The sequence below is a fragment of the Rhinolophus ferrumequinum genome, chromosome 7 (genome assembly GCF_004115265.2).
Source record: "Rhinolophus ferrumequinum isolate MPI-CBG mRhiFer1 chromosome 7, mRhiFer1_v1.p, whole genome shotgun sequence".
In the NCBI taxonomy this organism is placed as follows: Eukaryota; Metazoa; Chordata; class Mammalia; order Chiroptera; family Rhinolophidae; genus Rhinolophus; species Rhinolophus ferrumequinum.
This window is the reverse complement of record NC_046290.1, coordinates 91297733-91311487: the sequence shown is the minus strand read 5'-3', so window position 1 is coordinate 91311487 and position 13755 is coordinate 91297733. Positions and strand designations below refer to the sequence as shown.

General features: G+C 54.2%; 2 protein-coding genes across 2 annotated transcripts; both read left to right on the top strand.

Moving 5' to 3' along the window:
• The first annotated feature begins 1875 nt into the window (after positions 1-1875).
• Positions 1876-5691, top strand: FIS1 (fission, mitochondrial 1). Its single transcript, XM_033110992.1, has 5 exons — positions 1876-2033; positions 2903-3035; positions 4455-4531; positions 4966-5071; positions 5382-5691. Exons 1-5 carry the CDS (start codon positions 1989-1991, stop codon positions 5480-5482), a joined length of 462 nt encoding a protein of 153 aa, XP_032966883.1. The 5' UTR covers positions 1876-1988; the 3' UTR covers positions 5483-5691.
• A 1719-nt stretch (positions 5692-7410) lies between these two features.
• CLDN15 (claudin 15) lies at positions 7411-12390 on the top strand. Its single transcript, XM_033109807.1, has 5 exons — positions 7411-7903; positions 10321-10485; positions 11513-11594; positions 11684-11800; positions 11875-12390. Exons 1-5 carry the CDS (start codon positions 7687-7689, stop codon positions 11999-12001), a joined length of 708 nt encoding a protein of 235 aa, XP_032965698.1. The 5' UTR covers positions 7411-7686; the 3' UTR covers positions 12002-12390.
• The last annotated feature ends 1365 nt before the right edge of the window (positions 12391-13755 follow it).

Here is a 13755-nt window from a genome sequence, read left to right as displayed (position 1 = left end):
CATGTCAAAATCATTTCAAGTGCCCAAGCCAAATAGAGAATAACTTGCCTACCTAACTCACAAGGCTATCATGAGAATTGGAAAACAAAAGAAACTCAAGGGGCTTTGCAAACGTGAAAGGTGTTTGGATGATAATCCCTGCATTTACAATGCCCTTTGTAGTCATGCACTGCAACGATGAACATATACGGAGGAGGTCCCCTAAGATTATAATGGAGCTGAAAATGCCTGTGGCCTAGTGACGTCACAGCGTCGTAGCACAGCACATTACACAAGTATCACTGTGTTACAGTTGCCTGCAGTATTCAGTGCAGTAAATGCTATGCAGGTTTGTAGCCTGTACAGCAGAATTTATCACCCCAAAATATGTCTACTTGGCATAAGAATTATTTTAGGCCGGGTATTTTAAGAAACATACATTGGATTCTGAAATCCAAGAAATCACCCTTTGTAAAATGGAAATCTGCATTTGTAATGGTTTGAAATCACCTAACAATTTCTCAGAACGTATCCCCATCATTAAGCAGCACATGACTATTGTTGGCTTTATTTCATATTTACAAATATTTATTAAACATTGACCTTGTGCTAGGAGCTGGAGATGCAAGGATAAACAAGATACAGTCTCTGCCTTCATGGAACTTACATCCTAATGTGTATTGGGGAGCACTGTGGGTCAAGGTTGTTAAACAATTCAACAGAGTAAATCTGATGATCTAATTGATTTCATTAAGCAACTCATTGGGCCGAATCCCATCTAGCAACTAGAAGGGTGGTATGAACAAAAGAAATTACTTTTAGACCAGGACATCTTTTAGTGGGGAGCAAGGGTTTTTATCATGCAGATTGCCTCTTCTTTCTATAGAGGGAGGAGCAGAGTGTGGAGAGGGTCTTCTTGACAGCTTTACTTTATTGGTGCTTGACCAGAAAATTCCAACTGATTAAGATTACATTTCCGGGACAGACTGAAACTTCAATTAGATCAGGTATTAAATCTGGGTTTGGTATCATGAGCTTTTAAGCACTGAGTGATGCTATTTTGGACCTGTGGTTTTCTCTGTAACTAGGTAAAAGGAGTTTGAGCACTACCTACCCAGTCCCACCAACTGCAGAGAACAGATGCCAGAGGAACCCGCAGCATTTCCCCTTTCCATGTTTTGTTGCTCCTCACTGCCAAGCTCTTCATTGACCTTGAACCCGTATGGCAGGCCATCCGCTTTAGGTACACCCAGAGGATGCTTTATCTAAATATTTAAAAGATTGAACCCTCTTTGCAAGCAATGGCTACAGCTTTTCTTTAAATTCCCTTTAATACTATCCCGTTACTATTTACTGCAGTCTCTGGGTGTATGGTTAACAGATCCAGTTATCGATCCTCTTGCATTGCGCGAGTAACAGAGGCCCTGGAAACCCTGGCATTTAATGATTTTCTTGCAGGCACTGAAAAGTCACTGAGCTTCCAGGGTCCCAGGTTTCTGGGGGCGTCCTAGAGCTGGTGTTCGGGCGTACGGAGGGCGGGGGTGGACAGGATTAAACTGAGCCCTAAAAGTGTGATCTAGGCCGGGTTCTTCCCCTTCCTCTTTCTGCTCTTTTCAGTGGGGGGGGGAGGGCCGGATGACCACCGAGATACAGTCGCAGCCTTTCTTGAGGCAGCCTCCGTAGATGAAGAAACACGCAGGGCATCCGGAAAAAAGAACGTGGGGCTATAAGCAGCACTGTGCGCGGCCCACGCGCAACGGGCTTGAGAAGAGTACCGATCCCAGCGTGCACTTCACTGCCCTCACCCGCGCGCTGAGTGCGCGGGGAGGAAGTGGCGGGCGCCTCCCAGGGGCCGGGCTCGGCGTTGGCTACGTGAGGTGATTGGCTCTGCATAGGGGAGGAGGCCCACTTCCGCTGGACGCCGGAAGTGTTTCTCTGCCCCGGCCAGTGGGCCATGGAGACAGTGGCACGGTAACGTCTGAGTTCTGAGCATTGCGGGGGCGGCGGCCATGGAGGCCGTGCTAAACGAGCTGGTGTCTGTGGACGACCTGCTGGTGAGGCCTGGCCCCGAGGAAAGGAAAGGAAAGATTCGGGCGGGCGGGTCCGAGGAGAGTCGGATAGGGGCCAAACCCTATTCCCATCATCAGCTTTGCCCAGGGAAGCCGAACTACGGCTCCCGGCAGCCTTTGCAGCGTCCGGCTCCTGCCGAGAGGCTCCACTTGGCCCTTGAGCCTAATGGGAGTTGTAGTTTTCTGTGCGCCACCACACCTCAGACTCAGGGCCTGGAGTCTGGCGTGGAAAAACTAATGGGTTCTGGGTGCGTGCAGTAATTAGGATGTCAGGGTGCGGATCTGTTTTTGCGTGCTCCTTCAATGGCAGGGAACTAGCGACCATCAATAGTTTCATATATTACTGTACCCTGCACGGTGCTAAGTGCATTGCAGGCGATCTCATTTTGAGCTCTAGAAGGTAGGCACTATTCTTATTCCTGTTTTGCAGATAAGAAAAGGTCCAGACCTAGCAGGATGGGATGGGATGAGGGAAGCAGTCTCCAACGAGGGACTTCGTGGGCTGTTGAGCAGTTCTGACTGTTGAACAATGTGTTTACTGTTCACCCACTCGGAGTCAGCTGCTCTGGGAGCGGTTCCTGGAGCCGCCACCAGGTGGCATCTCCTCTCGGTACCACTAGGGGTAGAGGAGCGGAGGCGGTCCTGTCCAAGGACAGCCTGCCGACAGGAAGCCGAAAGCCTGGGTCCCAGGGATGGTGACAGCAGAATCTGTGGTGCCAGGAATCAAGACCCGTGAGGGAAATGTAGCAGAGACTGGGGAATATGGATCGAAACTGGGAAATGGGCACCCAGGTCCATCAGAGAATGGTTCGCCCCCTTCATTTCTAAATGACTCCTCTCCTCTCCTATGGCAGAAGTTTGAAAAGAAATTTCAGTCTGAGAAGGCAGCAGGCTCGGTGTCCAAGAGCACGCAGTTTGAGTATGCCTGGTGCTTGGTGCGGAGCAAGTACAACGATGACATCCGTAAAGGCATTGCACTGCTGGAGGGTGAGGTGCTAGGCTCCCCGACTCTTCCCTTCCTAACTGCCAGCAGGGTCTGTCCTTCTTTACTGCCATTGGTCGTTCCCTCCCCCCATCTCAAGTGCTGGGATCCTTTTTCAACATGGGATCCTATAGTACAGTCACCTCACAGTTACTAGGTTGGTGGAAAAGTAATTGCGGTTTAACTAAAAGTTTAAAAATAATTGCACAACCCGCAATTACCTTTGCGCCAAGCTCATATCTTCTAATGAGCTCACTGCAACAAAGGGGTGTGCATTCGCCTGGCCTCTCCCAGGGCGCTTCTGGCTAATCACCACCTCATCGTTGTTTTGCCAAATAGAATCAGCATGTCGGTTTCTACAGGACTTTGGTGATCTGGTAGTCTCACTATAAAGTGGCTTGTCTGAGGTCACACAGCTAATTAATTAATGGCTGAATTGGGACTAGAGGCTCCTGTCTTGTGTGTCCCAGTCCTGGGTCCTTGCCCCCCCACCCTGGAGCTTATTCAGCAGCTGCTGAAAACTTTTTGTGAGGATGGCATGGAAGACGTGCAGAAGGTAGTCCCAAAAGCCTGCGAACAGAGGGTGCGTTTTTGGTTGGAATCCTGTTTCCCATTGTTTTGGGATGGGTCACCATTTGTCAGAAACCACAATATTTGACCTTTCAGTTTCTCTGTACCCTCTTTCTCATGTGTAAGCAAACAGTCAGTGTACTAGCAAAGGATGCCTATTATAAATCAATAAAAATAAGAATCTTAATGCAAATAATCTCACCCTACATTTGTCTAATTTGCCAATTCAGATTTTTCAGATTTCCTGTAAAGCTGTGTCCTGCTATAGAAGTAGTCTCTAGGGCTGCCAGTCTAGTTGAGACAAACAATTGGGAAGATTTATAAACACCGGCAAAGCAACAAAAACTTAGCAACAAAGTCTAGTGCATAGAGTACAACTGAACACACAAGCCTCTGGGAAGTAAGTCACTGAGTTAAGAAAGAGTCGGGTGGGGTCATTCAGGGAAGACTAATTGAAGGTGAGTTTTGAGCTGATTTTTTAAAGGGAGAGGGAATACAAACTTAAAATTTTTAACTTATTTGGGCAACAAGCAACTGTAATTGAAGCACAACAGATGTCAAAACTAAGGAGAGATGCCTTTTGGCTTCTCCAGTGCCTTGAGTTCCTTTCAGTGCACTTGGATGAACCAGAGCTGACTACAGTATTGTGTGTTGAGCACCAGGGTGTTTGGGCAGCCTGAGTCCACGCTGCCCCAGAGCTCTGACTGGGAAGCCAGGTGTGACTGGAGTTGGAAGGGAGGCTCGGAACTTTCTCCTAGGATCATATAGGGATTCAAAGAGTGGAAGGTGTTTCTGGGACACAAGCACTAGGAAGAGAGAGAAGTGGTTTTCACCCTGTCCCCTCCCCTCCGTAGAGCTGCTAACCAAAGGGAGCAAAGAGGAGCAGCGGGACTATGTCTTCTACCTGGCTGTGGGGAACTACCGGCTCAAGGTAAGGTAGACAACTCCCTTGTTCCCACTCCACCCTACTTGGGTGGTCCACAGCACCCTCTCCTTTCTCTCCAGGGTAAAGCCTGAAAAAGGCAGTAGGCAGGGGGTGGTGTCAGGTACAGAGGTGCAAGGTGATAGCAGGTCAGGATGCTGAGGGAAGGTGAAAGACAGGATCAGAGTGCCGAGGGTGTGGGAAAGGTGACGTCAGGATTGGGGTGCAGCCCCAGGCCTGGGCTGTTATCTCCCCTAGCTTATCACCCCCCCACACACACTTGGGGCTGTTTTGTGGACTCTACTCCATTGGGTGGGGCTGGAGTGAGGGAGGGGGTGGAGGTAGAGGGAGGAGCCCCCAGGGCAAGCAAAAGGAAGGCCCCTCTGAACGGCAGAAGGAGTGCTGGAATACTGAGGGTGTGTGTGTGTTTTCTCTGAGTGTAGGAATATGAAAAGGCCCTAAAGTATGTGCGAGGGCTGCTGCAGACAGAGCCCCAGAACAACCAGGCCAAGGAACTGGAACGGCTCATTGACAAGGCCATGAAGAAAGGTGACTGCCTTCCTCTCTGTCTTCCTCTGCTCCCCACCCTCCTGTCTCCCTGGCCCCAACAGCCCCAGTTTACTCTTCTCCCCACCCCCACACCTGGGCTCTCTGGTCTCTCTTTAAATGACTCCCCTCCCACCAGTTCTTCCTCAAACCCCCAGAAGCCGCCTGTATCCAACCCTGGAGTCCGTTACCCTGTGACTCCAGGTGGAGAAGCACATCTGTTGAGGAGCAGCGGGCAGGAAGGACATGGTAGCCGTGGTCCCGGATGGCTCGGGCTGGACTCCTGACTGTCTCCCTTTATCTCTCTCTCCAGATGGACTGGTGGGCATGGCCATTGTTGGAGGCATGGCCCTGGGTGTGGCAGGAGTGGCTGGACTCATCGGACTTGCTGTATCCAAATTCAAATCCTCCTGAACAATACTGCACCTGTGCCTCTGCCCAGGGATACATGGGAGCCCATGGCGGACACTTGGAGAGTGGCCCATCCATCGTCACTCTCCCTTCTCCTGAACCCCATCACTGTCCTTTATGGCTTCAACTTCCTCTCCCCTGAGACCTGTCCTTTAGCCCCAAATCATGTGCTTTGGGATGAATGTAAATAAAATTGGGCTTTGGCTTGCCAACCTCTGTGTCTCTGTTGAGGAAGGGGCGGGTCCCCTTGAGCCCAGAAGTGGAGGTAACAACTGGTCCTTTCTTGCTCTGTGTTCTCCCACTCCTACCCCCCACACTGTTGTGGGGTTCTCCTTTGTCTGCCGTGCTGCCTAGACCCCACACCCTTCCTTCCTTCCCCAAAGCCACGTGGCGCAGCCTGGATCCTGGGGGAAAGCAGAGACCGGAGGTGGGAAGGGCAGAGCTAAGGGGACAGGCCTGGATTTATGTCTCCTGTCTCCTCTGACCCACTCAGCTGCTTTTCAGCACGTGGAGTTTTCCACACCAGGGGGGCCCCCCACTCAGTTTCCTCCAAAACCTCCGCCCTTCCCCTCGCTTTGTCCTCCTGTGTCCTCCCCTTCCTCCTACCCTAGTCTCCTTAGGGGACGGGGTGCTGCTGCTGGTGGGGGGAAGGAAAGAGGTATTTGGCATGGAGTTGGCAGGGGTCTTGGGAGAGGTTAGGAACCCAGCACACCCCAGTTGTAGGCTCCGAGATGGAAGGTGGAGACCCAGTCCCCACCCAGCCCGCTTTGCCCCACACCCGCTTCGTGCCAGGCTCAGCGTGGGCCTGTCTTGCTTCACTGCATACCTCTCATTCCACAGCCAAGCCTGCCCAGCTGGGGGATTGGGGAGGAGGCCCCTGAGGGGAGCACATAGGAGCCTGACACGGGAAGTTGGGGAATGGGGGCTTACACTTCAGCTCAGCGACGTCCTGTGTATTGCCTGGGTGTAGGATCAGCCCCTTGGAGACAGCTCCAGCCACACTTGCCAGAAGAGAGCCAGGGCTGTCCCACTGTGGCCTTGGGGCAGAAAATGAGACCATCTGCTGTGGGACAGGTGCTCAGCCTTGGCTTGGGGTGGGGACCCAGAGGTTTCTAATCAGTCATAATTAATAGAGCTAGTGACAGCTCTGATAATAGCTGCTTAGATTAGCCGCAGGATCGCCTGCACCTGTGATTTATCCCCCTCCGGGACCCTTGGCAGCAACATCAAGCTTGTTGCTGATGGTCAAAGATCAACCCACCAAAGGGAGGGTAATTCAAGTTCAGGAAGTTGAAGTTTGGAGGAAAGTAACACTTGATGGCCTCACACTGGGCAGGTGGCACTGAGACCCAGGACAGTCACCAAGTATCAAGCACTTCATACATGTGGGGAGGTTTGATCTGTGGTCACAATTCTCACTACAACCTCTGAGGTGAGTGGTAGTAGATCTAGTTCACAGAAGCAGAAATGAGCTCACGGGACTCACACTTCATGCCCGTGTCACTTGGGTAAATAATGGGGTCTGGGTTGAATCTAAGTTGGATTCCAGAGCCATGGGTTTCCCCCCACAGACCTCATTCCCATTCCCGTCAACTTTTAATCTTCCTGGGAGACTCAGTGCCCCAACCCCTTTGAGTTTCTTGAACTTTTCTCACCAACCTCAGGTGGCTCTGCTCCCTCCTTCCTTCCCCATTGAAGGCTGTGGTGGCCTGCCTGTGGTCATTCTCTGTCTGTCTTTTCTTGTCCCTCTTATTTCATTCTCTGGCCTCCGATGAAAGCTGAGTCAGAAACAGACGCTTCCCCTTGGCTCCCAGTGCCTCCCATGGGGGCCCCTCCTTGGCTGTATCCGTTAGTCACTCCCTAGTAAGTCCCCCCCCCACCCTTGTGGGGCGGGGAGCCCAGGGCAGCCCGGAGGCAGTGGACTTTTGGCCCGTTTCGTTTATTCCCTCCATCTCCTCGTCAACATCTGCCGTGGGCTCTTGGTTCATTCCTTTGACCGACCTGCGGGAAAGCAGAGACCCAGAGAGAGGGAAGGAGGCAGAAACCGGGAGACAGACCAGAAGCCAAGGCTGCAACCTGTCTTCCGCCCTTCCCCTCCCTCCCCACCCTGCCTTAACACCCCTCCTTAGCCAAAGCCCCTCGAGGTCCCCTGGGGCTCATCCCCTCCCTGCGGGGCCCCAGGTGGCCCTCAGGGCCTGTGTCCCACCATGTCAGTGGCTGTGGAGACCTTTGGCTTCTTCATAGCAGCCCTGGGACTGCTCATGCTGGGGGTGACCCTGCCAAACAGCTACTGGCGAGTGTCCACTGTACACGGGAACGTCATCACCACCAACACCATCTTCGAGAATCTCTGGCACAGCTGCGCGACTGACTCCCTGGGTGTCTACAACTGCTGGGAGTTCCCATCCATGCTGGCTCTCTCCGGTACCGTACCGGGCGGAGGGTGAAGGGAGCAGAGGGAGGCGGAAGGTTGGAGAGAGCCCCGGGAAGTGTGGGTGCCGCCTGCGGTCTGGCCTTGGACACCACACAGAGAAGGGAGGCCTGATTCAGCTCTGGGACCTGGGCTCCTGCAGCCAGGAGTGCTGGGGGCAGTCCCCTGTCCGGAACGGTAGTGGCGACCTGGTCACACATGGCCCCTGCCCTAGTGGGAATACTCTGTTGTAGTGGTACAAGTGCAGGCCCCAGGTCCAGTGCTGCTGTTTCCTAGCTCTGCACCTTGAGCAGGGGGTAAAATGAGCTTCATTTGACCTATCTGTAAAATTAGGGGCATCATAGCACCCATTCACAGGGTGGTCGTGGGGATTCTATGAAATAAAAGGTGCAAAATGTTAATATGATGTTACAATCTAGATGCACTCAAACAATGTTAGCATTTTAATTTTGGGGTGGCAAGGCTGTGGTTTGTGGGGTGAAGAGGCCCCATCTTGGATTCTTGAGGGTTGAGACCATCTCAGTAGCCTCCACTGGGGCACCACTGCCATGGAGAGTTCTAAAGGGCTGTTAAGGAGATCCTGGGTGTCTACTGTAAGCAGGTGGTGGATGTGCATGTGTGTTCAGGATTCTCAGGGCAGTGTGTTTTTGTGGTTCTTGGTGCGCTGGAACCTACAGCTCTATTGGACCAGGAAGGTTCTCCCTTGTGGCTGCAGCATCGTCCCACTTGCTGCTCACCCTCTAGTAGCCCCATCATCCCCCAGGGGAGTCTCCCTGCAGTCGGCCCCATGCCAGAGACCAAGAAGGGATGACCAGGGGTCCTCTGCGGTGCCTCTCCTGCACCCCCACCCATGCCCTCACTGCACCATCGCCGGGTCCTCCTGGACCCATCTCGCTCTTCCAGTCCCCTTCTGCAGGTGCCGGGGGTAGGAGAAGGAGTGGAGGCCAACACTGGGTTTAGAGCAGGGCTCCACAAAAACCCCCAGGAATGTCAAAGATGCTCTGAGAAGTTAGGGGGTCAGGGTGGGTCTCGTGCCCCCACTACCTTCCTGAGTGCAGCTATCCAGCACTGAGGGGTACCTGGGGTCCAGGTGTGGTGCGAAGTACTTCACACACACCATTTCAGGGTTGTTTGCAACAGGCCTGCTGTCAGGGACTTTAGTAGCCTCATTTTACAGAAGCTGGAAGACACCAGGGATAAGCGTTAACTTGCCCAGTCACACAGGTGGTAGGGGGGTTGGAATCCTGACTCATGGGTCGCTGAGTCCTGAGCTGGCTGATTGCCAAGGCTGGTTCTGGTCCTGAGTGTGGTGGTGACTGTCATTTAGTCACCTCCCCCACATCCACCCCCAGCCACAGTCTCCCTTCAGTAATCACCCTTTGTCTACCAGAGCTGGTCTGCCCCAGGTGGCGATGGGTGACGGATGGGCAAGGAAAAAATATAGGGTAAGTGGAGAGAGTGGGAACTTTGGAGGGAGTGGCTGGGAGTGAGAAAGTGCTCCCAGAGAACTTTGTTCCTCCTCCCTACCTCCCAACTCCTGACCACTTAACATCCTCTTGGCAGGGACCCAGCCTTTTCCCTTCAGCACGGGTGGCACTGCCCCACCCGGGAAAGGGGTGCAAGGTCCTTGGCTTGCTTGGCAACTATCAAAGACAGAGAAGGGGGAAGGGGGCCAGGAAGGGAGCCAGCCATTTCCTTCAGCTTTGAGAAAGGGGAAACTGAGGCACTGAAAGCCTGTGTGAAGACTGACTTGGATTGGTCCTGAGCCCAGGTATCCCACCTCTCAGATCAGCAACGGCCCTGGACCTAGTGGCCACTGCGTCCCCTACCGGTCACTCCAGGAAGAAGCTCAGTTCAGGATGTCCTGCCTTGTGCTAGGCACTAGGTGGGACCTGGAGACAGGCTGGTGTGGAGAAGGGGCTGGGGGCGCCCAGGTGTGCTTCCCGGAATACACAGCAGAGCGTGGTTCTCAGCTGGGCGATTTTGCCCCCTGGAGATCATTTGACAGTCCACACATCTTGATTTTTCCGTTTGGGGAGAGGGCTACTGACATCTAGTGGTGGAGGCCGCTACACATTCTACAGGGCAGGGGATGCGCCCCCAGAACAAAGCAGTAGCTGGCCAATGCATCAGTGGCGCCACGGAGAGGCCCTGTAATGGTGAAGAGCACTGGTGCTGATGGGGCAGGAGGGGCTGGGACTCCTGGAGACCGAGGGAGCTCCTGGGAAGGAGGGGCATGTGACCCCTCAGTCTGTAGCTGGATGGCCCTGAAGGGGAAGGAGAGGATTTGAGGACTTCTAGGGACTGAGGCCTGAGCAGGAGCTGTAAGGGGCTGGTTGTCATAGAGGGGAGAGGAGATGGAGGGGGAGGGGCTGGCTCAGGGACCCATGGCTGCACCCTACCTTCCTAGGGTACATCCAGGCCTGCCGGGCACTCATGATCACCGCCATCCTCCTGGGCTTCCTGGGCCTCTTCCTGGGCATAGTGGGGCTGCGCTGCACAAACATTGGGGGCCCGGTTCTCTCCAGGAAAGCCAAGCTGGCGGCCGTTGCAGGGGCCCTACACATACTGGCTGGTAATTGTGGGAAGGTGATGGGTGGGCCCTGTGCTGTGTTGGGGGGTGAGGGGTGGCCCTCAGCAACAGACCTGGGGTTCTTTGTCATCTCCAGCTCCCACTTATGGCTCTTGCCTCACCCCTTTGCGATGGCACCTGCCCTCCCGGGCTCAGCTCTTCCCTCTCTCCCTGCTCACCCTAGCTTCACCCACGCTCACCCCAAATCCCTTGGCTACAAATCAGTCCATCAGCAATGTTTCTTGAGCCCCCATAGGAGCCAGGCATGAGCGAGGTGTGGGAGGGACCCCAAAGATGAGAGGAAGTGAGGGTCTGCCTTCCAGAGCTTACAGCCTGGCTGGAAAGACCAGAGTCAGGGCACACATACACGAAAACAATACTGTACACCTGGCCATCCCTTTTCAGTTTATAAAACACCCACTCACATCACTGCACAAGCGAGGTGGGCAGGGTCTCATCCTGTTCTCCAGGTGTGGAAACTTCCTGGCGGACAAGCCCTCAGTGAGTGGCAAGATTGGTCACGTAGCTCAGGGGTCTCGCTGGCTTCAGGCCTTCACTGCACTGAGTAGCAAAGGCATGTGACAGGCTCTGAGGGCTTTGCAGGGCCAAAGGACAGGGGTCTCGGGAAAGGCAGGGCTGCTTGGGGAAGACTGCATGGGACAGCCGGGCTTTTGAGGGTGGATGGAGCACAGTCCGAGTGAGGAAACTAAATAATCAAGGAGCTAAAGGGCAGGGATGAACAAGGTAGGTTAGGGGTAAAGAAGGGGTCAAGGGAGAGCTCAGGAGCAGAGTGCGGGAGCCTAGACAGGAAAGGTTGGCTGGGGTGGGGTCCCGGGTACTCCATCCAGAAGCTTACAGTTGACCCTAGAAAACAGAAGGGTCATGAGCCCGGGAGGAGGAAGAAAGGGAGGGAATGAAACTTGCTCTTGGACTTGATACCCCACATCCTACTCTCTGGGCTGCCCCTGCCTGGCCTTCCCCAAGTTTCCTAGGGGTCTCGGGTGCTAGCGCAGTTCTCTCCCTGCCCCAGGTTGCTGCGGGATGGTGGCCATCACCTGGTATGCCTTCAACATCACCAAGGACTTCTTCGACCCCTTGTATCCCGGAACCAAGTGAGTGTGGGAAGCCCACACTCGGAGACAGTGGGTGGGACTCGGCCCCGTCCTGGAGCTAGCGCCGCCTGGCGTGTCCTTGTCCCCAGGTATGAGCTGGGCCCCGCGCTCTACCTGGGCTGGAGTGCCTCCCTGCTGGCCATCCTGGGCGGTGTCTGCCTCTGTTCCAACTGCTGCTGTGGTCCCGACGACAACCCCGCCGCCAGGTAAGGGAGGACGGGCGGGGCGGGGGGGCGGCGAGGGCCGCACCTCCCTCTGACCCATGCCCCGCCCCCACCAGCACCCGGCTGCCCCACAAAGCCTCTGCACTGCAGTCCTCTGGGCTCTCTGTCCGCCTGCGACCCGCAACCACGGATGAAGAAGGCGACAACAGCTTCGGCAAATACGGGAAAAACGCTTACGTGTAGGAGGCCTGACCTGTTAACCCCATTCCCTTCCCACTGCCCCCAGTGGACAGGGGTTCCCGGAACCCCGGGCTGCAGGGGCAGACCCCTGCTTGGTGTTACAACCTCAGGAGTAAGCCACGACCCAGGGGCAAGCCATACCCCCAGGCTCCATCCTGGTCCTGGAAGCCGCGCCCCACTCAGGCCCCGCCTCTCCAGTCCGAGCTCCGCTCTGGCCACACCTCCTTCGTCTGGCCAACAACCCGCCTCCTGAGAACTCACTTCCGACTCAGGAGGCTGGACCGACCCCTCCTTATATTGACCCCTTTGGGCGGTTACGGGGGTGGAGGCGTCCCGGAGTGTTTGCATTCTACATAAACACATGCATAAATAAATTTATATTGTGAACTGTTCACGGTCTGAGAGTGTCTGGCCAAGCAAGGGGTGGCTGGGGGAGCACCCAGGGTCGTCTCAGTCCTCAAACCCCAGACTGTCACCTGTCCTCTCCATCGCCTTTGGACTGTCTCATCCAGCAAAACAGAAGCAGGGTTGCAAGTGATTTCAAGAGTGTCGCACTCTTATAATCACTGACAAGAGTCATCATGGAGCAGATCTTGGAAGACCCAGCTTTAGGAAACTGAAAATAGCAGAGATACCTCCTGACCAGCCTGAGGTAACAAGTCACTTGTTTTACTCTGGACCTTTCTTCACAGCTGTACAAGGCGACAGGTGGCCTAGAGCGGAGTTTCTTTATCTGGCCCTGAGAGTGGATGTCAGAAATTGACAAGCCCTTTGAAATTGTGTCAAGTCAAGGGTCTGGTGCAGATACATTTTTCTGGGGAAGGCTCAGAAGCTTCCAGAAAAGTCTCTGAAGGTCTGTTCACAGAGGCCTGCGTATCAGTGGTGTGTGACTCGATGGTGTCCAGCGCAGACACAGCAATAGGCCACGGGCAGGCCCAGCGCAGGCCCAGTAGGTACTGAGCAGAGCTGGTACCCACTTAAGACAAGAAAATGAAGCCATGAGAAAGAAGCTTGGCATCCAGTGGAAGGAGGTGATGGAGAGGGCCCCACCCTGGTACCTTACCCTACAGCACTGACTACGGTGACCAGTCACATGGGGGTGGCCTGGGCTCTGACTTCCGCCCCGTCCCCCTTCCTATCTGCTCTCCTGCACTGATCTCTCCTGGGAGGTAAAGACACTCACATCTGCATTCTAACTGGACCCTCTCTCCCAAGCTTCCGAAGTACATACACGCCCTGTGTTTTCACCAGGCTGCACAAATTCATTATTTTCCCCAAAGCCTCAGTTCCTGTCATTCCTATTACCAGCATTGCCAACCTCTCAGACACACAGATAGACAACCTCAATCATCTCTGGCTTTTCCCTTCACTTCCCCTCCGCCACCCTCTCCCCTTAGCTGCCAAATCCTACCGGTTCTCCCTCTACCATGCTTTCACAGCCCCCTCCTTCACTCCCTTCATTGCCTGGTCCTGGGTCAGGCCCTCACCTTCCCTTGTCAGGACTCCTCACAGGATTCCCGTAATTGAGCTTCTTGTCTATATTCCTCTACTGGGGCATCATTCGTTGGCCTACCCTGGCAGCTCCCTCATGGCTCAGAAAACAAAAGAAAGCCCAAGACAATTAAGACCTTGACATACTGCCTGGCCCCAGCCCCCACTTCTTACTCTTCCTCTGTACAACTGTGCTCTCTCAGCAAGCTGGACTGCTCAGTGGCCTTGGAAACACATTCGAATCAGGGCTTCCCACTGGCCCCACC

Coding starts and splice junctions, on each gene's coding strand:
- FIS1 (XM_033110992.1), top strand. CDS start 1,989: ATGGAGGCCGTGCTAAACGAGCTGGTGTCTGTGGACGACCTGCTG. Junction 3,036..4,454: donor AGGCATTGCACTGCTGGAGG/GTGAGGTGCTAG, acceptor TCCCCTCCGTAG/AGCTGCTAACCAAAGGGAGC. Junction 4,532..4,965: donor TGGGGAACTACCGGCTCAAG/GTAAGGTAGACA, acceptor CTCTGAGTGTAG/GAATATGAAAAGGCCCTAAA.
- CLDN15 (XM_033109807.1), top strand. CDS start 7,687: ATGTCAGTGGCTGTGGAGACCTTTGGCTTCTTCATAGCAGCCCTGGGA. Junction 7,904..10,320: donor ATCCATGCTGGCTCTCTCCG/GTACCGTACCGG, acceptor CTACCTTCCTAG/GGTACATCCAGGCCTGCCGG. Junction 10,486..11,512: donor GGCCCTACACATACTGGCTG/GTAATTGTGGGA, acceptor TCCCTGCCCCAG/GTTGCTGCGGGATGGTGGCC.